Genomic DNA, 25447 nt, shown 5'->3' on the forward strand with positions numbered 1-25447 from the left:
CTGTCAGCATCAGAAGCAACGAAAAAGGCGTCCTTCAGCGTGTTTGTATAACGTACCGGGGAGAGCAGGCAGCTACACGGGGTTTAGCTAGTAGTATATAAGGCCGAAATTCCACGGGTCAAACACAGGACTTTCACCCAAATGTGTCCCGCTTGTCACATTTCCTAAAGTCGCTTTCTTCTTTAACCGTCCCGTTATTCCTGCGTTTCACGGAAACGTAAGCACACCCACGACCTTTACCTAAACCCAACCGTCCTGTTCTTCCCGCATATCACGGAAACGTAAGCCCACCCATGACCTTTTCCTAAACGCAACCGTCCCATTCTTCCCGCGTGTCACAGAAACGTAAGCCCACCCACAACCATTTCCTTAACATAACTGTGTCAAAAGGACGCCAATAGTCCCGACCAAGCGTGTTTAGTTAAAGCATGTTATATGACGCTAAAGAAGACTTTTAGCGTCAATAAGGACAACAAAGGCACCTGACCAAGCGTTTGTATTTTACGAGATGGGAGTGAGAACCTGTTGGCCATGACGTAGATCCCCTTCAAGGCCAGGCTGTTGGAAGGACAGAATGTGTAACAACAACCACATGCTTATTTTGGCATTGACAATGCATAAGCCTGAGTAGTATATTACATATTTATAACAGGCTGCATATGAAAAAATGGTATTCGAATGGTATTACAGCGTAAGACTGACAGCTCTAGCATTGTGTGTTGTGTTGTGCTTGTCTGCCAGAAGCTGTCATAGATTTACTTTTTATCCAGTTTTAAGCCACATTTAACACTACATTGGGCGTCTGGATCTTAAGTTATTGGGGAAACAAGCTGGGCAAATGTTAGAAGCTGCCCTGCTTGCAGCCCCACCGCTGATGAGCCGAACAGCCTTAGATTTTGAACGTGAACAGTGCTTCAATGCTTGTCTGTTGGTTCAAATACATTTAACAGTGGCTTGCTGAAGTTAGATGCCTGAGAAGTTAACTGTCTCTGGTTCAGTTGTTTTTCAGTCTTCTGCTCTGATACCAAAACAGGATCATTTCCTGTTGGTGCTGTATGCAAAAAGCTTTTGAAGCCTTTCTTCCCAAACAGGTCGGACTTGATGCCATAACCGTGGCTGTTGTCTCTGATGATATCTTCATCCTGTTGAGTGAGATTTGTTGCCTGTTCTACAGCCCTGGACTCCACGGGAACATGTTGTACTTTTAATAAGTTAATGCAGTTCCTTGAAGAGCAAGAATAAATACTGAGCATACTTTAAGGTGTTGTGTCAGTTTACACATGATGAACTTTATCTTAGATGCTACACTGATTGCACTTTCTTTTCTAACATTGTTCAGGCTCTTCTCATTCATTTTTTTTTTTTACTTGTACCTATATAAATTAATGCACTATTTGTCCAATCTGAGTTTTCTGTTGCACGACTAAAACAACTTTTGAACATACACGTTCCACCAAAACAAGTTCCTTCCAGGGGATATTTTGCAGCGGCTTCGTGCGGAGCTTAGCGCCGCCCATGATGATTGTGATTGGTTTAAAGAAATGCCAATAAACCAGAGCACGTTTTCCTCCCATCCCAGAATGCTGTAAAAGCAAAAGTCAACATTTATTTATTTAAACTGTTGGAGCGTGTGCCTGTTCGGAATGGGCCGATTGCTTGGATCAAACATGTGACACAAAGTCCGGAATTTTTGATAAATCTCGAATTCAACAGTTTTTTCCATCTTGAGTGAAATTTTTAAATCCAAAAGGGATTACTCGTGGCACAGACACACACTTGGGGTGGTCTGGTCTGACTAATAAGGCTTTATCAGGGGTCTTTGATGTTACGTGTTGCCAAAGCAACAAGTTTTACTGACAATCATCCAATCATGACAATCACATACCGGGGAGCTATTTGAGTCGTCCAATCATGATTCATAGTTTGCGCTGCTACATTGAAACTTATGATTACACGCAAGTCAACGAGTCATCATGCCTTAAGTCAAGTCAAGTCTCGAGTTATTAACTTATAAGTCCAAGTCAAGTCTCAAGTCTTTTTTTATTTTTTCTTTGCAAGTCATTCAAACGGTGACTCGAGTCGACTCGAGTCCAAGTCACTGCATCTAAAGTCCACATCTATGAATTTATCTAACTATATGCATGTGTTACACCTTTCCGGGTTGGGCGGCAAAGGGAAACGTTCCCTGATTTAAAGGCTTATTCTGTACAGAATGTTGTGGGGCTGATAGTTACATTTAAAAATCAGAGTGACTAAATCTGGTCAGATTACAGATGATCTACAGTTTGTTGTTTATTACCTTTAGCAACAGATCGCATGTAGAGCATTTTGACAGCTACTCTGACATAATAATAACTGGAGACAGTGCACAAGCTGATATATGGGTCTGATAACATTTTATTAAATCGAATTGGACCTGACAGGATGTGAGTGTTTCCGCTCAGTGGACTACATCTCCCGTTTCACACAATCTACCTCACCTAGCTTGATGCTTGGTTTGCTCGCTAGTTAGCTAGCTTAGCTCTGTTCCACAACACATGTAACTTTATCTTAACTGATGTGTTTTATCCAGTCAAGTGTTTTCAGCAGAGAAGCAAAAGAACAAGCGAGATTCTCTGCTCATTAGAGTAACGTTACATCCCCGGTACGATACACAGAGATATCGTAGCTTCAGAGAGACGTCATCCATGAAGTTTGTAGTCTTTCTAATTACGTATTTTCACAGTATTGTACTTCAACAGTTTAACAATAAACTGAGACTTTCTTCGGTTGAAAAATAATGTTTTAAATTGACGAACATCATATTTGTAATCCATGGCTCAATTCAAACGGGATCAAAAAAGTAATTATTATCTCTCCATTGACCCTCATTCATATTTTTTCGAAAGATACGTTGCATGGACCGGAAGTAGATATTAGTTGGAACTTTTCTGCTTGGTTGAATTTGTGATGTTTATTTTTTTAAATGAATGTTAAAACACAGTATTTACATATTTGTAGTAGATATGTGTGAGAAGTTGTGAGAAACCTACTAATGGTAATAATTATTACTGTACTATTGACATTGTTAAAGATATAATATGCAACATTTCTGTCTGTCGATGGCGCCATATCCCCTTTGTGCATGTGTTAGGGCTGGAAACGAATTCCAATCGAATATAATTCAAATCAATACTATTCGAATGCTGAAATTACTTTTCGAATGTGATTTTTTTTTTTTTTAAATAGGTTGGCTAACGTTAGCTAATCTCCCTCTTCTCATGTCACGTCTGATGAACAATAAGTTACGGGAGTGAGAAACGCAGGGCATTGTGAGCTAACATTACGTACCGAGTAATGTTAGTAGGCCTACAGGGGGTGACAGGCTGCGGCTGGAAATTGGAAGAAGGATGGGAAATAGTTTTAACATGACTTTCAAATCGACATCCACCGAGCCAAAATGCTTATGTTATCAATAGTTTGCTCGTTCTGGTTTCCAAACTGTGTCGGAGCTTAGCTGGGAGCTTCATGGAGACAGCTAAAGATTATGTTAGTGCCCTATATTTAGACAGTGTGGTCAACTAGGGAATCAAATGTTCTGAATATACAATTCTGTGATTGGTTCCGAGGTGGTCACATGTTTCATGGACTCCATGTTTGATACCAACATTCATCTGATTCCCATTGATATAGTGCAGGGAATAGTGGAAAAATGTGAGAAGATATTTTAAAAATGACATAAATCACAGAAAAAATGCCCAACTGTTTTGCGTTTGGCTGCAATGAAAGACTGTAGGGCTTTGACTTTTGCCCAAAAATCATATTCAAGTTCGTTTGTTTATTAATATTAATATTCAAATATTTATTAATACCATTTTGACCATTAAATGCCTTCAGTTTTTTTTATTTTTTTTATTAAAAGTCAGACCCAGGATTAAACACAAACAGTATGCTTTCAACAGGAAGCTCGGAGCTTTCACCGTAGCCTACGTAAGGGGTCTGATGTTTATACTTGTGTGCTGGTGTGTGCGTCAAGCCGGTGTGTGTGGGCAGTGTTGACAACTTAGCGACTTTTCAGACCCCATTAGCGACATTTTAACAAAAGCGACTAGCGACAAATCTGGCGACTTTCTGTAGAAAAAAAAAAAAGTAGCCAGTAGATATTGTCCAGCGAGCACGCGAGGTATTTCTCTCTTGTGGTCAGTGCGCAAACAGTCACCTCTCTTCTGTTCTGTGACTGAGGAGCAGCCCCCACCCCCTCTGTGCTCTCTCCTCATGTGCAGCAGCACTGAGCAGGCAGGTAGAAAGGGGAGAAGGGTGCGGGTAGACAAATTTATGAATCAAAATAACGTGACTATTACACAACCTGGCGTGAGACCGGGTTGCAGTGAGAGACAGCGGCACGCCACGGGAGAAAGATGCCGCTGAGCTGGCCAGCTTTCTTTGAGAATTGGGGAATGCAACGCTACCGATCCACGGCCGAGAGTCGTGCGTTGTCGCAACGTAGTTACATTTTGAAATGTGTGAAAAAGCCTCGAATCTGAACTGAAAACAACGTTTATAAGCAAACACATTTACAAAAATAACGTCCATAACAGGTTCGAATATTAAGGGCTGCCTAATATTCGTTCGAATATCATTATTTTTTAAATATTTGAATGATATTCGAATAACGGTTCGAGTCAAAGCCCTAAAAGACAGGGAAGCAGAAAAAGATTTCACAAGTCCCCCCGTAGAGCAAAAAGGCAAAAGGTATGGGAGCTGTTCATTATTGTGTGATGTAAATGTCAATATCTCTATTTGATATGATAAATGACAAATTACATAGGACAAATATAGTAATACCATTGTTAATGTGTACATTGCTGAAAAAAGTTCTAACACTGCTTTAGAAATGAATGAAGTTTGAAGTTAGCCTTATGCTAGCGTTAGCTTTTTTGCTAGCACTCCATGTACCTAAATGCTTGTGATCTTGCCACAGTCATAGCTATGGCTTTTGGTCTCAACTGAGTCCAGGTGTCTTTATTATCTTCATAATAATATTAGAGGGAAAGTGAAACACAGCTTGGAAGGGGATGTTGTTCGGCTTTTTACAAGTTTAGGCAGCTATGCCGATGTTTGCTAACGTTAGCGCAGCAGCGTTAGCCTAGCCTGCTAGGTATTTAAATATTACGACTGCCTTTGGAGTTTCCTATATCTGCATCCACGTTGTCAACATAAGACCTGTGGCGTTAGTGCTCCTTTTTTACCATAATTTCATTGAATGAAAAGCTTCGCTCCTACGAGATGGGTGGGTTTTTGTTACGTTACACACAAAGCTAGCTATAGTTAGTCTGTATGCTAGCGGACATTAGAAAGGTAAACACTACTCAGAGACTTATTAGGCGAGGCCCATTTACGATATAGAAGGTAAATATACACTGGAATATTTCCGTAAGGGCTTTTTACATATTGACAAACGTTGATAATAACATGTATATGCCTGTTTAAGGTGAAAATAAGCAATTTATTTCAAGATAGCATATCCGCCCCCATAGGGTTACACTGTAGAGTCATCTGACGTTGGTATCCAATATGGCGCCCATGATTTGAGTTGGCCACACTCTAAATATAGGGCACTAGATTATGTTAACTGCCCTACAGCTGTCAGAGTTAGCTTTGACTTCATATATTACCTTCTAACAGCTGTATTCTCAGGAATGTGACAATCTGCAAGAAACAGGTTGCTTTTAAATCAATAAAATAGTAGTGACAGCATTGTTTGGCTTAGTTATCAATGCCGTTAGCATCGTCGCTAACACTTTTGTTAGTTTTACTTAGTTTATGACAAATTGTTTCGGCTGTGCTTTCTAACATGATGTCATTGTGCTAACCGCAACGTTAGCCTTTACAACAGAGCCGCTTCAATACACTTGTTAGATAATGTTTCATTACAGAGTTTTGTGTTTGTCGCTGTGTGCGTGGTGGAAAATAATGTAAATAGAGGGCTGCGTGCCAGAAATGCAATGCACCATAACAAACCCATTCTCACCGAAGTCGTAAAATATGGACGTTTGGACAGTGGCTGTCAGCATCAGAAGCAACGAAAAAAGGCGCCCTTCAGCGTGTTTGTATAACGTGCCGGGAGAGCAGGCAGCTACACGGGTTTAGCTAGTAGTATATAAGGCCGAAATTCCACGGGTCAAACACAGGACTTTCACCCAAATGTGTCCCGCTTGTCACATTTCCTAAAGTCGCTTTCTTCTTTAACCGTCCCGTTATTCCTGCGTTTCACGGAAACGTAAGCACACCCACGACCTTTACCTAAACCCAACCGTCCTGTTCTTCCCGCATATCACGGAAACGTAAGCCCACCCATGACCTTTTCCTAAAACGCAACCGTCCCATTCTTCCCGTGTCACAGAAACGTAAGCCCACCCACAACCATTTCCTTAACATAACTGTGTCAAAGGGACGCCAATAGTCCCGACCAAGCGTGTTTAGTTAAAGCATGTTATATGACGCTAAAGAAGACTTTTAGCGTCAATAAGGACAACAAAGGCACCTGACCAAGCGTTTGTATTTTACGAGATGGGAGTGAGAACCTGTTGGCCATGACGTAGATCCCCTTCAAGGCCAGGCTGTTGGAAGGACAGAATGTGTAACAACAACCACATGCTTATTTTGGCATTGACAATGCATAAGCCTGAGTAGTATATTACATATTTATAACAGGCTGCATATGAAAAAAATGGTATTCGAATGGTATTACAGCGTAAGACTGACAGCTCTAGCATTGTGTGTTGTGTTGTGCTTGTCTGCCAGAAGCTGTCATAGATTTACTTTTTATCCAGTTTTAAGCCACATTTAACACTACATTGGGCGCCTGGATCTTAAGTTATTGGGGAAACAAGCTGGGCAAATGTTAGAAGCTGCCCTGCTTGCAGCCCCACCGCTGATGAGCCGAACAGCCTTAGATTTTGAACGTGAACAGTGCTTCAATGCTTGTCTGTTGGTTCAAATACATTTAACAGTGGCTTGCTGAAGTTAGATGCCTGAGAAGTTAACTGTCTCTGGTTCAGTTGTTTTTTCAGTCTTCTGCTCTGATACCAAAACAGGATCATTTCCTGTTGGTGCTGTATGCAAAAAGCTTTTGAAGCCTTTCTTCCCAAACAGGTCGGACTTGATGCCATAACCGTGGCTGTTGTCTCTGATGATATCTTCATCCTGTTGAGTGAGATTTGTTGCCTGTTCTACAGCCCTGGACTCCACGGGAACATGTTGTACTTTTAATAAGTTAATGCAGTTCCTTGAAGAGCAAGAATAAATACTGAGCATACTTTAAGGTGTTGTGTCAGTTTACACATGATGAACTTTATCTTAGATGCTACACTGATTGCACTTTCTTTTCTAACATTGTTCAGGCTCTTCTCATTCATTTTTTTTTATACTTGTACCTATATAAATTAATGCACTATTTGTCCAATCTGAGTTTTCTGTTGCACGACTAAAACAACTTTTGAACATACACGTTCCACCAAAACAAGTTCCTTCCAGGGGATATTTTGCAGCGGCTTCGTGCGGAGCTTAGCGCCGCCCATGATGATTGTGATTGGTTTAAAGAAATGCCAATAAACCAGAGCACGTTTTCCTCCCATCCCAGAATGCTGTAAAAGCAAAAGTCAACATTTATTTATTTAAACTGTTGGAGCGTGTGCCTGTTCGGAATGGGCCGATTGCTTGAATCAAACATGTGACACAAAGTCCGGAATTTTTGATAAATCTCGAATTCAACAGTTTTTTCCATCTTGAGTGAAATTTTTAAATCCAAAAGGGATTACTCGTGGCACAGACACACACTTGGGGTGGTCTGGTCTGACTAATAAGGCTTTATCAGGGGTCTTTGATGTTACGTGTTGCCAAAGCAACAAGTTTTACTGACAATCATCCAATCATGACAATCACATACCGGGGAGCTATTTGAGTCGTCCAATCATGATTCATAGTTTGCGCTGCTACATTGAAACTTATGATTACACGCAAGTCAACGAGTCATCATGCCTTAAGTCAAGTCAAGTCTCGAGTTATTAACTTATAAGTCCAAGTCAAGTCTCAAGTCTTTTTTTATTTTTTCTTTGCAAGTCATTCAAACGGTGACTCGAGTCGACTCGAGTCCAAGTCACTGCATCTAAAGTCCACATCTATGAATTTATCTAACTATATGCATGTGTTACACCTTTCCGGGTTGGGCGGCAAAGGGGAAACGTTCCCTGATTTAAAGGCTTATTCTGTACAGAATGTTGTGGGGCTGATAGTTACATTTAAAAATCAGAGTGACTAAATCTGGTCAGATTACAGATGATCTACAGTTTGTTGTTTATTACCTTTAGCAACAGATCGCATGTAGAGCATTTTGACAGCTACTCTGACATAATAATAACTGGAGACAGTGCACAAGCTGATATATGGGTCTGATAACATTTTATTAAATCGGAATTGGACCTGACAGGATGTGAGTGTTTCCGCTCAGTGGACTACATCTCCCGTTTCACACAATCTACCTCACCTAGCTTGATGCTTGGTTTGCTCGCTAGTTAGCTAGCTTAGCTCTGTTCCACAACACATGTAACTTTATCTTAACTGATGTGTTTTATCCAGTCAAGTGTTTTCAGCAGAGAAGCAAAAGAACAAGCGAGATTCTCTGCTCATTAGAGTAACGTTACATCCCCGGTACGATACACAGAGATATCGTAGCTTCAGAGAGACGTCATCCATGAAGTTTGTAGTCTTTCTAATTACGTATTTTCACAGTATTGTACTTCAACAGTTTAACAATAAACTGAGACTTTCTTCGGTTGAAAAATAATGTTTTAAATTGACGAACATCATATTTGTAATCCATGGCTCAATTCAAACGGGATCAAAAAGTAATTATTATCTCTCCATTGACCCTCATTCATATTTTTTCGAAAGATACGTTGCATGGACCGGAAGTAGATATTAGTTGGAACTTTTCTGCTTGGTTGAATTTGTGATGTTTATTTTTTTAAATGAATGTTAAAACACAGTATTTACATATTTGTAGTAGATATGTGTGAGAAGTTGTGAGAAACCTACTAATGGTAATAATTATTACTGTACTATTGACATTGTTAAAGATATAATATGCAACATTTCTGTCTGTCGATGGCGTCATATCCCCTTTGTGCATGTGTTAGGGCTGGAAACGAATTCCAATCGAATATAATTCAAATCAATACTATTCGAATGCTGAAATTACTTTTCGAATGTGATTTTTTTTTTTATAAATAGGTTGGCTAACGTTAGCTAATCTCCCTCTTCTCATGTCACGTCTGATGAACAATAAGTTACGGGAGTGAGAAACGCAGGGGCATTGTGAGCTAACATTACGTGCGAGTAATGTTAGTAGGCCTACAGGGGGGGGTGACAGGCTGCGGCTGGAAATTGGAAGAAGGATGGGAAATAGTTTTAACATGACTTTCAAATCGACATCCACCGAGCCAAAATGCTTATGTTATCAATAGTTTGCTCGTTCTGGTTTCCAAACTGTGTCGGAGCTTAGCTGGGAGCTTCATGGAGACAGCTAAAGATTATGTTAGTGCCCTATATTTAGACAGTGTGGTCAACTAGGGAATCAAATGTTCTGAATATACAATTCTGTGATTGGTTCCGAGGTGGTCACATGTTTCATGGACTCCATGTTTGATACCAACATTCATCTGATTCCCATTGATATAGTGCAGGGAATAGTGGAAAAATGTGAGAAGATATTTTAAAAATGACATAAATCACAGAAAAAATGCCCAACTGTTTTGCGTTTGGCTGCAATGAAAGACTGTAGGGCTTTGACTTTTGCCCAAAAATCATATTCAAGTTCGTTTGTTTATTAATATTAATATTCAAATATTTATTAATACCATTTTGACCATTAAATGCCTTCAGTTTTTTTTTTTTTTTTTTTATTAAAAGTCAGACCCAGGATTAAACACAAACAGTATGCTTTCAACAGGAAGCTCGGAGCTTTCACCGTAGCCTCACGTAAGGGGTCTGATGTTTATACTTGTGTGCTGGTGTGTGCGTCAAGCCGGTGTGTGTGGGCAGTGTTGACAACTTAGCGACTTTTCAGACCCCATTAGCGACATTTTAACAAAAGCGACTAGCGACAAATCTGGCGACTTTCTGTAGAAAAAAAAAAAAAGTAGCCAGTAGATATTGTCCAGCGAGCACGCGAGGTATTTCTCTCTTGTGGTCAGTGCGCGAAACAGTCACCTCTCTCTTCTGTTCTGTGACTGAGGAGCAGCCCCCACCCCCTCTGTGCTCTCTCCTCATGTGCAGCAGCACTGAGCAGGCAGGTAGAAAGGGGAGAAGGGTGCGGGTAGACAAATTTATGAATCAAAATAACGTGACTATTACACAACCTGGCGTGAGACCGGGTTGCAGTGAGAGACAGCGGCACGCTACGGGAGAAAGATGCCGCTGAGCTGGCCAGCTTTCTTTGAGAATTGGGGGAATGCAACGCTACCGATCCACGGCCGAGAGTCGTGTTGTCGCAACGTGTAGTTACATTTTGAAATGTGTGAAAAAGCCTCGAATCTGAACTGAAAACAACGTTTATAAGCAAACACATTTACAAAAATAACGTCCATAACAGGTTCGAATATTAAGGGCTGCCTAATATTCGCTCGAATATCATTATTTTTTAAATATTTGAATGATATTCGAATAACGGTTCGGAGTCAAAGCCCTAAAAGACAGGGAAGCAGAAAAAAGATTTCACAAGTCCCCGTGAGAGCAAAAAGGCAAAAGGTATGGGAGCTGTTCATTATTGTGTGATGTAAATGTCAATATCTCTCTTTGATATGATAAATGACAAATTACATAGGACAAATATAGTAATACCATTGTTAATGTGTACATTGCTGAAAAAAGTTCTAACACTGCTTTAGAAATGAATGAAGTTTGAAGTTAGCCTTATGCTAGCGTTAGCTTTTTCGCTAGCACTCCATGTACCTAAATGCTTGTGATCTTGCCACAGTCATAGCTATGGCTTTTGGTCTCAACTGAGTCCAGGTGTCTTTATTATCTTCATAATAATATTAGAGGGAAAGTGAAACACAGCTTGGAAGGGGATGTTGTTCGGCTTTTTACAAGTTTAGGCAGCTATGCCGATGTTTGCTAACGTTAGCGCAGCAGCGTTAGCCTAGCCTGCTAGGTATTTAAATATTACGACTGCCTTTGGAGTTTCCTATATCTGCATCCACGTTGTCAACATAAGACCTGTGCTCCTTTTTTACCATAATTTCATTGAATGAAAAGCTTCGCTCCTACGAGATGGGTGGGTTTTTGTTACGTTACACACAAAGCTAGCTATAGTTAGTCTGTATGCTAGCGGACATTAGAAAGGTAAACACTACTCAGAGACTTATTAGGCGAGGCCCATTTACGATATAGAAGGTAAATATACACTGGAATATTTCCGTAAGGGCTTTTTACATATTGACAAACGTTGATAATAACATGTATATGCCTGTTTAAGGTGAAAATAAGCAATTTATTTCAAGATAGCATATCCGCCCCATAGGGTTACACTGTAGAGTCATCTGACGTTGGTATCCAATATGGCGCCCATGATTTGAGTTGGCCACACTCTAAATATAGGGCACTAGATTATGTTAACTGCCCTACAGCTGTCAGAGTTAGCTTTGACTTCATATATTACCTTCTAACAGCTGTATTCTCAGGAATGTGACAATCTGCAAGAAACAGGTTGCTTTTAAATCAATAAAATAGTAGTGACAGCATTGTTTGGCTTAGTTATCAATGCCGTTAGCATCGCCGCTAACACTTTTGTTAGTTTTACTTAGTTTATGACAAATTGTTTCTGTGTGCTTTCTAACATGATGTCATTGTGCTAACCGGGCAACGTTAGCCTTTACAACAGAGCCGCTTCAATACACTTGTTAGATAATGTTTCATTACAGAGTTTTGTGTTTGTCGCTGTGTGCGTGGTGGAAAATAATGTAAATAGAGGGCTGCGTGCCAGAAATGCAATGCACCATAACAAACCCATTCTCACTCCGAGTCGTAAAATATGGACGTTTGGACAGTGGCTGTCAGCATCAGAAGCAACGAAAAAAGGCGTCCTTCAGCGTGTTTGTATAACGTGCCGGGAGAGCAGGCAGCTACACGGGGTTTAGCTAGTAGTATATAAGGCCGAAATTCCACGGGTCAAACACAGGACTTTCACCCAAATGTGTCCCGCTTGTCACATTTCCTAAAGTCGCTTTCTTCTTTAACCGTCCCGTTATTCCTGCGTTTCACGGAAACGTAAGCACACCCACGACCTTTACCTAAACCCAACCGTCCCTGTTCTTCCCGCATATCACGGAAACGTAAGCCCACCCATGACCTTTTCCTAAACGCAACCGTCCCATTCTTCCCGCGTGTCACAGAAACGTAAGCCCACCCACAACCATTTCCTTAACATAACTGTGTCAAAAGGACGCCAATAGTCCCGACCAAGCGTGTTTAGTTAAAGATGTTATATGACGCTAAAGAAGACTTTTAGCGTCAATAAGGACAACAAAGGCACCTGACCAAGCGTTTGTATTTTACGAGATGGGAGTGAGAACCTGTTGGCCATGACGTAGATCCCCTTCAAGGCCAGGCTGTTGGAAGGACAGAATGTGTAACAACAACCACATGCTTATTTTGGCATTGACAATGCATAAGCCTGAGTAGTATATTACATATTTATAACAGGCTGCATATGAAAAAAATGGTATTCGAATGGTATTACAGCGTAAGACTGACAGCTCTAGCATTGTGTGTTGTGTTGTGCTTGTCTGCCAGAAGCTGTCATAGATTTACTTTTTATCCAGTTTTAAGCCACATTTAACACTACATTGGGCGTCTGGATCTTAAGTTATTGGGGAAACAAGCTGGGCAAATGTTAGAAGCTGCCCTGCTTGCAGCCCCACCGCTGATGAGCCGAACAGCCTTAGATTTTGAACGTGAACAGTGCTTCAATGCTTGTCTGTTGGTTCAAATACATTTAACAGTGGCTTGCTGAAGTTAGATGCCTGAGAAGTTAACTGTCTCTGGTTCAGTTGTTTTTTCAGTCTTCTGCTCTGATACCAAAACAGGATCATTTCCTGTTGGTGCTGTATGCAAAAAGCTTTTGAAGCCTTTCTTCCCAAACAGGTCGGACTTGATGCCATAACCGTGGCTGTTGTCTCTGATGATATCTTCATCCTGTTGAGTGAGATTTGTTGCCTGTTCTACAGCCCTGGACTCCACGGGAACATGTTGTACTTTTAATAAGTTAATGCAGTTCCTTGAAGAGCAAGAATAAATACTGAGCATACTTTAAGGTGTTGTGTCAGTTTACACATGATGAACTTTATCTTAGATGCTACACTGATTGCACTTTCTTTTCTAACATTGTTCAGGCTCTTCTCATTCATTTTTTTTTATACTTGTACCTATATAAATTAATGCACTATTTGTCCAATCTGAGTTTTCTGTTGCACGACTAAAACAACTTTTGAACATACACGTTCCACCAAAACAAGTTCCTTCCAGGGGATATTTTGCAGCGGCTTCGTGCGGAGCTTAGCGCCGCCCATGATGATTGTGATTGGTTTAAAGAAATGCCAATAAACCAGAGCACGTTTTCCTCCCATCCCAGAATGCTGTAAAAGCAAAAGTCAACATTTATTTATTTAAACTGTTGGAGCGTGTGCCTGTTCGGAATGGGCCGATTGCTTGAATCAAACATGTGACACAAAGTCCGGAATTTTTGATAAATCTCGAATTCAACAGTTTTTTCCATCTTGAGTGAAATTTTTAAATCCAAAAGGGATTACTCGTGGCACAGACACACACTTGGGGTGGTCTGGTCTGACTAATAAGGCTTTATCAGGGGTCTTTGATGTTACGTGTTGCCAAAGCAACAAGTTTTACTGACAATCATCCAATCATGACAATCACATACCGGGGAGCTATTTGAGTCGTCCAATCATGATTCATAGTTTGCGCTGCTACATTGAAACTTATGATTACACGCAAGTCAACGAGTCATCATGCCTTAAGTCAAGTCAAGTCTCGAGTTATTAACTTATAAGTCCAAGTCAAGTCTCAAGTCTTTTTTATTTTTTCTTTGCAAGTCATTCAAACGGTGACTCGAGTCGACTCGAGTCCAAGTCACTGCATCTAAAGTCCACATCTATGAATTTATCTAACTATATGCATGTGTTACACCTTTCCGGGTTGGGCGGCAAAGGGGAAACGTTCCCTGATTTAAAGGCTTATTCTGTACAGAATGTTGTGGGGCTGATAGTTACATTTAAAAATCAGAGTGACTAAATCTGGTCAGATTACAGATGATCTACAGTTTGTTGTTTATTACCTTTAGCAACAGATCGCATGTAGAGCATTTTGACAGCTACTCTGACATAATAATAACTGGAGACAGTGCACAAGCTGATATATGGGTCTGATAACATTTTATTAAATCGGAATTGGACCTGACAGGATGTGAGTGTTTCCGCTCAGTGGACTACATCTCCCGTTTCACACAATCTACCTCACCTAGCTTGATGCTTGGTTTGCTCGCTAGTTAGCTAGCTTAGCTCTGTTCCACAACACATGTAACTTTATCTTAACTGATGTGTTTTATCCAGTCAAGTGTTTTCAGCAGAGAAGCAAAAGAACAAGCGAGATTCTCTGCTCATTAGAGTAACGTTACATCCCCGGTACGATACACAGAGATATCGTAGCTTCAGAGAGACGTCATCCATGAAGTTTGTAGTCTTTCTAATTACGTATTTTCACAGTATTGTACTTCAACAGTTTAACAATAAACTGAGACTTTCTTCGGTTGAAAAATAATGTTTTAAATTGACGAACATCATATTTGTAATCCATGGCTCAATTCAAACGGGATCAAAAAGTAATTATTATCTCTCCATTGACCCTCATTCATATTTTTTTCGAAAGATACGTTGCATGGACCGGAAGTAGATATTAGTTGGAACTTTTCTGCTTGGTTGAATTTGTGATGTTTATTTTTTTAAATGAATGTTAAAACACAGTATTTACATATTTGTAGTAGATATGTGTGAGAAGTTGTGAGAAACCTACTAATGGTAATAATTATTACTGTACTATTGACATTGTTAAAGATATAATATGCAACATTTCTGTCTGTCGATGGCGTCATATCCCCTTTGTGCATGTGTTAGGGCTGGAAACGAATTCCAATCGAATATAATTCAAATCAATACTATTCGAATGCTGAAATTACTTTTCGAATGTGATTTTTTTTTTTATAAATAGGTTGGCTAACGTTAGCTAATCTCCCTCTTCTCATGTCACGTCTGATGAACAATAAGTTACGGGAGTGAGAAACGCAGGGCATTGTGAGCTAACATTACGTACCGAGTAATGTTAGTAGGCCTACAGGGGGGGGTGACAGGCTGCGGCTGGAAATTGGAAGAAGGATGGGAAATAGTTTTAACATGACTTTCAAATCGACATCCACCGAGCCAAAATGCTTATGTTATCAATAGTTTGCTCGTTCTGGTTTCCAAACTGTGTCGGAGCTTAGCTGGGAGCTTCATGGAGACAGCTAAAGATTATGTTAGTGCCCTATATTTAGACAGTGTGGTCAACTAGGGAATCAAATGTTCTGAATATACAATTCTGTGATTGGTTCCGAGGTGGTCACATGTTTCATGGACTCCATGTTTGATACCAACATTCATCTGATTCCCATTGATATAGTGCAGGGAATAGTGGAAAAATGTGAGAAGATATTTTAAAAATGACATAAATCACAGAAAAAATGCCCAACTGTTTTGCGTTTGGCTGCAATGAAAGACTGTAGGGCTTTGACTTTTGCCCAAAAAATCATATTCAAGTTCGTTTGTTTATTAATATTAATATTCAAATATTTATTAATACCATTTTGACCATTAAATGCCTTCAGTTTTTTTTTTTTTTTTTTAAAAGTCAGACCCAGGATTAAACACAAACAGTATGCTTTCAACAGGAAGCTCGGAGCTTTCACCGTAGCCTACGTAGGGGTCTGATGTTTATACTTGTGTGCTGGTGTGTGCGTCAAGCCGGTGTGTGTGGGCAGTGTTGACAACTTAGCGACTTTTCAGACCCCATTAGCGACATTTTAACAAAAGCGACTAGCGACAAATCTGGCGACTTTCTGTAGAAAAAAAAAAAAAAAGTAGCCAGTAGATATTGTCCAGCGAGCACGCGAGGTATTTCTCTCTTGTGGCCGTCTTGCGAAACAGTCACCTCTCTTTCTGTTCTGTGACTGAGGAGCAGCCCCCCACCCCCCCTCTGTGCTCTCTCCTCATGTGCAGCAGCACTGAGCAGGCAGGTAGAAAGGGGAGAAGGGTGCGGGTAGACAAATTTATGAATCAAAATAACGTGACTATTACACAACCTGGCGTGAGACCGGGTTGCAGTGAGAGACAGCGGCACGCCACGGGAAAAGATGCCGCTGAGCTGGCCAGCTTTCTTTGAGAATTGGGGAAATGCAACGCTACCGATCCACGGCCGAGAGTCGTGCGTTGCCGCAACGATGTAGTTACATTTTGAAATGTGTGAAAAAGCCTCGGAATCTGAACTGAAAACAACGTTTATAAGCAAACACATTTACAAAAAATAACGTCCATAACAGGTTCGAATATTAAGGGCTGCCTAATATTCGTTCGAATATCATTATTTTTTTAAATATTTGAATGATATTCGAATAACGAAGTTCGGAGTCAAAGCCCTAAAAGACAGGGAAGCAGAAAAAGATTTCACAAGTCCCCCCGTAGAGCAAAAAGGCAAAAGGTATGGGAGCTGTTCATTATTGTGTGATGTAAATGTCAATATCTCTCTTTGATATGATAAATGACAAATTACATAGGACAAATATAGTAATACCATTGTTAATGTGTACATTGCTGAAAAAAAGTTCTAACACTGCTTTAGAAATGAATGAAGTTTGAAGTTAGCCTTATGCTAGCGTTAGCTTTTTCGCTAGCACTCCATGTACCTAAATGCTTGTGATCTTGCCACAGTCATAGCTATGGCTTTTGGTCTCAACTGAGTCCAGGTGTCTTTATTATCTTCATAATAATATTAGAGGGAAAGTGAAACACAGCTTGGAAGGGGATGTTGTTCGGCTTTTTACAAGTTTAGGCAGCTATGCCGATGTTTGCTAACGTTAGCGCAGCAGCGTTAGCCTAGCCTGCTAGGTATTTAAATATTACGACTGCCTTTGGAGTTTCCTATATCTGCATCCACGTTGTCAACATAAGACCTGTGGCGTTAGTGCTCCTTTTTTACCATAATTTCATTGAATGAAAAGCTTCGCTCCTACGAGATGGGTGGGTTTTGTTACGTTACACACAAAGCTAGCTATAGTTAGTCTGTATGCTAGCGGACATTAGAAAGGTAAACACTACTCAGAGACTTATTAGGCGAGGCCCATTTACGATATAGAAGGTAAATATACACTGGAATATTTCCGTAAGGGCTTTTTACATATTGACAAACGTTGATAATAACATGTATATGCCTGTTTAAGGTGAAAATAAGCAATTTATTTCAAGATAGCATATCCGCCCCATAGGGTTACACTGTAGAGTCATCTGACGTTGGTATCCAATATGGCCCCATGATTTGAGTTGGCCACACTCTAAATATAGGGCACTAGATTATGTTAACTGCCCTACAGCTGTCAGAGTTAGCTTTGACTTCATATATTACCTTCTAACAGCTGTATTCTCAGGAATGTGACAATCTGCAAGAAACAGGTTGCTTTTAAATCAATAAAATAGTAGTGACAGCATTGTTTGGCTTAGTTATCAATGCCGTTAGCATCGTCGCTAACACTTTTGTTAGTTTTACTTAGTTTATGACAAATTGTTTCGGCTGTGCTTTCTAACATGATGTCATTGTGCTAACCGGCAACGTTAGCCTTTACAACAGAGCCGCTTCAATACACTTGTTAGATAATGTTTCATTACAGAGTTTTGTGTTTGTCGCTGTGTGCGTGGTGGAAAATAATGTAAATAGAGGGCTGCGTGCCAGAAATGCAATGCACCATAACAAACCCATTCTCACTCCGAAGTCGTAAAATATGGACGTTTGGACAGTGGCTGTCAGCATCAGAAGCAACGAAAAAGGCGTCCTTCAGCGTGTTTGTATAACGTACCGGGGAGAGCAGGCAGCTACACGGGGTTTAGCTAGTAGTATATAAGGCCGAAATTCCACGGGTCAAACACAGGACTTTCACCCAAATGTGTCCCGCTTGTCACATTTCCTAAAGTCGCTTTCTTCTTTAACCGTCCCGTTATTCCTGCGTTTCACGGAAACGTAAGCACACCCACGACCTTTACCTAAACCCAACCGTCCTGTTCTTCCCGCATATCACGGAAACGTAAGCCCACCCATGACCTTTTCCTAAACGCAACCGTCCCATTCTTCCCGCGTGTCACAGAAACGTAAGCCCACCCACAACCATTTCCTTAACATAACTGTGTCAAAAGGGACGCCAATAGTCCCGACCAAGCGTGTTTAGTTAAAGCATGTTATATGACGCTAAAGAAGACTTTTAGCGTCAATAAGGACAACAAAGGCACCTGACCAAGCGTTTGTATTTTACGAGATGGGAGTGAGAACCTGTTGGCCATGACGTAGATCCCCTTCAAGGCCAGGCTGTTGGAAGGACAGAATGTGTAACAACAACCACATGCTTATTTTGGCATTGACAATGCATAAGCCTGAGTAGTATATTACATATTTATAACAGGCTGCATATGAAAAAAATGGTATTCGAATGGTATTACAGCGTAAGACTGACAGCTCTAGCATTGTGTGTTGTGTTGTGCTTGTCTGCCAGAAGCTGTCATAGATTTACTTTTTATCCAGTTTTAAGCCACATTTAACACTACATTGGGCGTCTGGATCTTAAGTTATTGGGGAAACAAGCTGGGCAAATGTTAGAAGCTGCCCTGCTTGCAGCCCCACCGCTGATGAGCCGAACAGCCTTAGATTTTGAACGTGAACAGTGCTTCAATGCTTGTCTGTTGGTTCAAATACATTTAACAGTGGCTTGCTGAAGTTAGATGCCTGAGAAGTTAACTGTCTCTGGTTCAGTTGTTTTTTCAGTCTTCTGCTCTGATACCAAAACAGGATCATTTCCTGTTGGTGCTGTATGCAAAAAGCTTTTGAAGCCTTTCTTCCCAAACAGGTCGGACTTGATGCCATAACCGTGGCTGTTGTCTCTGATGATATCTTCATCCTGTTGAGTGAGATTTGTTGCCTGTTCTACAGCCCTGGACTCCACGGGAACATGTTGTACTTTTAATAAGTTAATGCAGTTCCTTGAAGAGCAAGAATAAATACTGAGCATACTTTAAGGTGTTGTGTCAGTTTACACATGATGAACTTTATCTTAGATGCTACACTGATTGCACTTTCTTTTCTAACATTGTTCAGGCTCTTCTCATTCATTTTTTTTTTTATACTTGTACCTATATAAATTAATGCACTATTTGTCCAATCTGAGTTTTCTGTTGCACGACTAAAACAACTTTTGAACATACACGTTCCACCAAAACAAGTTCCTTCCAGGGGATATTTTGCAGCGGCTTCGTGCGGAGCTTAAGCGCCGCCCATGATGATTGTGATTGGTTTAAAGAAATGCCAATAAACCAGAGCACGTTTTCCTCCCATCCCAGAATGCTGTAAAAGCAAAAGTCAACATTTATTTATTTAAACTGTTGGAGCGTGAGCCTGTTCGAATGGGCGATTGCTTGGATCAAACATGTGACACAAAGTCCGAATTTTTGATAAATCTCGAATTCAACAGTTTTTTCCATCTTGAGTGAAATTTTTAAATCCAAAAGGGATTACTCGTGGCACAGACACACACTTGGGGTGGTCTGGTCTGACTAATAAGGCTTTATCAGGGGTCTTTGATGTTACGTGTTGCCAAAGCAACAAGTTTTACTGACAATCATCCAATCATGACAATCACATACCGGGGAGCTATTTGAGTCGTCCAATCATGATTCATAGTTTGCGCTGCTACATTGAAACTTATGATTACACGCAAGTCAACGAGTCATCATGCCTTAAGTCAAGTCAAGTCTCGAGTTATTAACTTATAAGTCCAAGTCAAGTCTCAAGTCTTTTTTATTTTTTTTTTGCAGTCATTCAAACGGTGACTCGAGTCGACTCGAGTCCAAGTCACTGCATCTAAAGTCCACATCTATGAATTTATCTAACTATATGCATGTGTTACACCTTTCCGGGTTGGGCGGCAAAGGGGAAACGTTCCCTGATTTAAAGGCTTATTCTGTACAGAATGTTGTGGGGCTGATAGTTACATTTAAAAATCAGAGTGACTAAATCTGGTCAGATTACAGATGATCTACAGTTTGTTGTTTATTACCTTTAGCAACAGATCGCATGTAGAGCATTTTGACAGCTACTCTGACATAATAATAACTGGAGACAGTGCACAAGCTGATATATGGGTCTGATAACATTTTATTAAATCGGAATTGGACCTGACAGGATGTGAGTGTTTCTGTGACTTCCTGTTCAGGCTGAAGGCTGCTGGAAATGGGTGTAAACTGTTTAGCAACTTTATCGCGGCTTTTTGTCACCGCCCCCGGCTGCTGCCATCTGCACTCGTCCACTTTACAGGCGAGGCGCAGCTCATCTTGAACGAGCCTGATGTCCTGGAAAGCCCAAGAGTCTGTCTCTTAAATAGAGTGTGTCATGATATTTTCAGTCCTATATCTACATTAACAGTTGAGATGTAATAAGATTCAGGTCTGTACTTTGAATGTACCACGGATTCATAACCCCATAAAACGAAGAAAAGTTCTACCTTCTGGAAGAAGAAAAAAATAGATATTGCAGTGGTGAAAGAAACCTATCTTGATAGCATAGAACTTTTGAAGTTACAACAAGGGTATATTTAGAAAGTATTTTTTTCTTCATTTACAATTAGAAGTAGGAGTGTTGCTATACTTATTAGACAGACGCTGCCTTTTAAGGTGGTTAGCTGTGTTAAAGTTATGCACAACAATTTGTATGATATCCTACAAAATGATGGTGACCGCCAGCTGGTCACATGACAATCTCATGACAGTTCGGTTTAGCTGTCACTGGTAGCCAGGTATGGAGCACCATGAGGTTTAAGTTGTTTTAGTGGCCACTGCAGTTGAGTTTAGCCGACAAAAGTTTACTTTCCTGCCACTTTTTGTAGCTATACTGTATGTACCAATGGTTCATGAGAACAGCCTGTGTTATGTTATAATTAAGGCAGCTTTCAAGGGCAAGATATTCTAATAATTCATGTTTTTAATCAATTGGATTACCCATCAGATTATCTTATGTGAAAAGGGGATATGACAAAATGTAAATACAGTATTTGGATGTGAACATAAAATGAGCTCTATGCAAACAGCATCTGAATATGTGCAGTAATAAGATTATTTCATCAGATGGGTTGTTTGGAGCAGAATGAAATTTGAATGATTCTTTACAGGTATTATTCTTTCCTCATGATTCCATATTGAATACTGGTGCCAGCAGCAAGCAACACAGAATAATCCCAGAAGGTTGTACAGCCAGAAAGTGATTTTGAAGTACATGTGAATAATTCAGAACCATCCTAAAAATAACAACTTTCCCTGAAATGCCCTGTAATGTGCTGTAGTTTCAGTCACGCTATAAAAGCTTCCAGACATAAAAAAAGGATTGTTCCACTGCTTTGTACTTGGCTGCTGTTACTTTGTAAGTGGCCTCAAATATCATAATTTGACTATTTAAATCCCCAAAAGCATGTGTGATGATGTCAGATGTATGACTACCAGTCTGACTTCCCACTTTGAATGGAACAAACACTGACTACGTTTACATTAACCTAATATTCCGGTTTTAGCCCTTATTCCAAAAAAGACAATATTTCGACTAAGCTGTTTACATAGCTAATGAAATTGAATATTCAACTAATATTCCCGTTTACATGTAGCCATGAAAAATAGGATTTTTTTTTTAAGTTTACCAGCGGTGGAGGACTTGTTGGACCGTGTAAACACTGCCTCCCTCTTTCATTCCTTCAACCAGCTTCTGGTCAGCGTAGCGATGTGTGCGCATATCCAAAAACCTATTGATATTGATAAGTCTTTGATAATGTTTAAAAGTAGCTGTGTTTCTCCTTCTTATCATGTCTACAGCCTTGCAAACTGTGGTTGGTTGGTTTGTGTACAGTAACCATAGCAACGCATAGAGCTGACCATAACTGTGCGCACACACCGCCGCCGAAGTTACCGGAAGTCATTCATTTTCAATGGAAGCTGGCTTCTCTCAGCTGCAAGGAGCGGCAAATCTGTCGGCGTCGCGTTTTGGGCGTTCTGAGCAACCAGAGCGTCAATCAGAAAGTTGAAAGTAGGTCAACTTTATGGTAATGAGCTATGATGCGGTTCAGCGGCAAGCTGTGGCAAACGCCAGCAACCAATCGGAATATAGACGTCCTTTGTGCTGGCTGTAGGATGTGCATAGGATGTAAACTTTCGTTCCTACCAAAACTTTCGTTCCGAGAAAATGGAGGAAAAGCTCATAATCGCCGTAGCTGGGTTCCCTATCATTTATGTTTTGACGTTGTTTGTGTATAGGGACCAGTTAAAGGTACCTGCCGGTCACATTGTCTCTAAACAGTCCTGCACAGATCAACAGCTGGCGGCTGCTCGCTCTGCCTGCATTCTGCTGCGGTTCAGCGGCTAACGAGCGAGCTAACTGCTAACAGACACCGCTGCGACCAAAAAACAATACAAATTCTGTCATTATATATGTAATTAATAAAAGGTTTCTATTGTCAATGTATTGGCTGCTTGTGTTGTTTCTTCAATTGTGTGTTGAACATGATCGAATAATGCTGCCACATCAGAGCGGCCAAAGCGTCAAAAAGCTTCCTCGTACTTTTTGACAAGTGTCCATGACAGGACGGCCAGAGCTTCTTTGCAGCTCAAGTCAGCGGTGGTGTGTACGTACAGTAAGCCGGAAACAGGCAAGAGGCCATAAACTGGGCATAAACTGCGGTAAAAACCCTGATTGAGACGCATATCCCGAATGTGCTGTATACATGTCCAATATTGAAAGCCAAACTGTTCAAATACACATGATTTCTTACACATAAACAACGCGTTAACAACATGTAAACAACACGTAAACAACACATTGATTTGTCACACGTAGACAACACGTAAACAACACGTTGATTTTTCACACGTAGACAACATGTAGACAACATGTTAACAACACGTTTAACAACATGTTAACAACATGTTGACAACGTAAACAACACATTTGTAGTTTGGTATCATTTCGGGCATTATTAGTGGGGTAATGTACAATATACACTCTTGGATCCTTTAGCGCCTGCACTAAGGTATTCAGCTGATAACACTAACTCGCCCAATGTTCGACCCAGGTGGAAAAAACTTCTGGCTTTTTGGCTCGAGGTCGTGATGCAAAGGACCCTAGGGTGAAATTACTCCGAACCATCACTTTAAATAAATCAACAAATTATGAACTAAGTCTGCAGTCTGTTTTTGTTCCATCATGGCATTTTCCCCAACACTTTAAATTCATCCCACTTTTCATGATAGTGGTGTTGTCACCACCCTCTCTCCTTTCAGACAATCACATTCCCTCTGCCTCTCTTAAGTTAGCAAGCTCAACAACTGCTACCGAATTTAGCCTGTTACCTCCTGTTAGCTAGAGTAACAACAATGCTAAAATTATTTGGAATCAGCTAACTACAGGCTGCTGCTGTAGATAAACACAATATACAAATATTATGTGAATACACCGCGGCCAAAACAATAGTTTTCCACCACATTTGGATGACAGCTGCATATCGGGTGGAGTATCTGTGACATGCTGCACTGCTCTATTTTCTGTTTAGCTCATATACTGTAAAAATAATAGACATAGCATTGGTGATGTCACCCATTGGTTTGTGGCGTTTTTGAAGCCAGGAGTTTGCATTTGGAGCCAAAAGTGACCATATTTGGACAAAAGGGTGGAGTTGGCGAGGATGACGTGTCTAAGCCAGTGGTTTCAAAGGTGCTTCGCTAAGCTAAACGCCAAAGAGGGAAAGTTGCCAAACTTTCCATTTTCAAACCTTGATGCGAGTCATCCAGCGGAGTTTTTACTGTTGGGTAAATGGTGACCTCTGGGTTGGTGTTTTAACATTAAACCATGTTGACATGTTCTAGAAAATATGAACCTGAAAATGTGCACACAATTCCAATCATTTCTTGCTGTTTTCTGTAATGTATTAGGCTAAATTACTAACTAAATTACCTGAAGAGGTAATCAAGTTTGATTCTGTCGTAATGAGTTGACATGGTTTTCAGTAGTTTCAGATGTAACATTTTGTCTTTTATCTCTCTGTAACAGCCTACACAGACAAGATCAAGGAGATGTCAATGCTGTCTCTGCTCTGCTCCTGCTTCTACACACAGCCACATCCCAACAGCCTCTATCAGTATGGAGGTCAGTCTGCCTGTCTGCCTGTCTGTCTGTCTGTCTGTCTGTCTGTCTGTCTGTCTGTCTGTCTGTTTGCTTGTCTGTCTGACAAACTGTAGATTGACCAAAGCCGTCTTGATTTGTCTTTCCACTGTTCCAACAATCTCCACTCTGGTTTGGTTGAAATGAACCCTTAAGTTACCCATTTACATTTATTTACTAAATTACTGTTTATTTACATGGAGTCTGGTGAGTTTGGTGATTTATGAGCTGTTTCATGTTAAACAAAAAGGTCTATGTAGAGATCCTTTCTGTTATTTTGTCAGACACTTAAGAACTTAATTTAAGAATAATAATAAGTTAAGAATAATAATCTGAGCCTGTCAGTGGCAAAAACAGCACTTTTAGTCGATGAAATTGGCGATACTGCCAGTTACAGCGTTGTTGCTCAATACTGGACCAATTTCAAAAAAGAAATGTTGACATTAGTCACTTAGACACCAATTAATGGGAAAATAGGGTGCAGGTTACAGTATAAGTACAAATAAAGTCCCTGTGACAAATAACAACCACAGGCTTTTGAATGAGCCTGCGGTTGTTGGAACTAGCTAATGCTAAAATACAGTAAAAAAAAGACATAAGCTGTAAATTATGCCATACCTAAAAGTGCAGTAAAAGAGCAAAAGACAAGAATGCAAGATATATGCTTACTCACTTGGGTACACACTTCTCTTGTGTAGATATTTCTTAATCTGCATAATCAGATAAATATAATGAGAAATGTGAACTATTGTTGAGTTGTGTCAGCATTTACAGATTTAAGGCAGAAAAAAAAGTCATATATGCTGTATGGGACAAATACTCAACCAGGTTTCTGTGTGAGAGCACTGAATTAAGTGAA

At 40.3% G+C, this 25447-nt stretch overlaps 1 protein-coding gene across 7 annotated transcripts in view; it reads left to right on the forward strand.

The window, feature by feature from the left end:
* Window positions 1-25447, forward strand: part of stmn3 (stathmin-like 3) — a 58505-nt gene that overhangs the window by 26928 nt on the left and 6130 nt on the right. For 2 of the 7 annotated variants that reach the window (XM_028575856.1, XM_028575858.1), the window contains exon 2: window positions 24478-24573. In XM_028575856.1, coding sequence (XP_028431657.1) covers window positions 24478-24573 — 96 coding nt within the window. Of the gene's footprint in view, window positions 1-16292; window positions 16379-16757; window positions 16840-19392; window positions 19417-24205; window positions 24237-24477; window positions 24574-25447 lie in introns of those variants that run through there. The other 5 variants (XM_028575861.1, XM_028575857.1, XM_028575859.1 and 2 more) reach the window with 5 other exon arrangements.

This window comes from Perca flavescens, chromosome 4 (genome assembly GCF_004354835.1).
Source record: "Perca flavescens isolate YP-PL-M2 chromosome 4, PFLA_1.0, whole genome shotgun sequence".
Taxonomy (NCBI): Eukaryota; Metazoa; Chordata; class Actinopteri; order Perciformes; family Percidae; genus Perca; species Perca flavescens.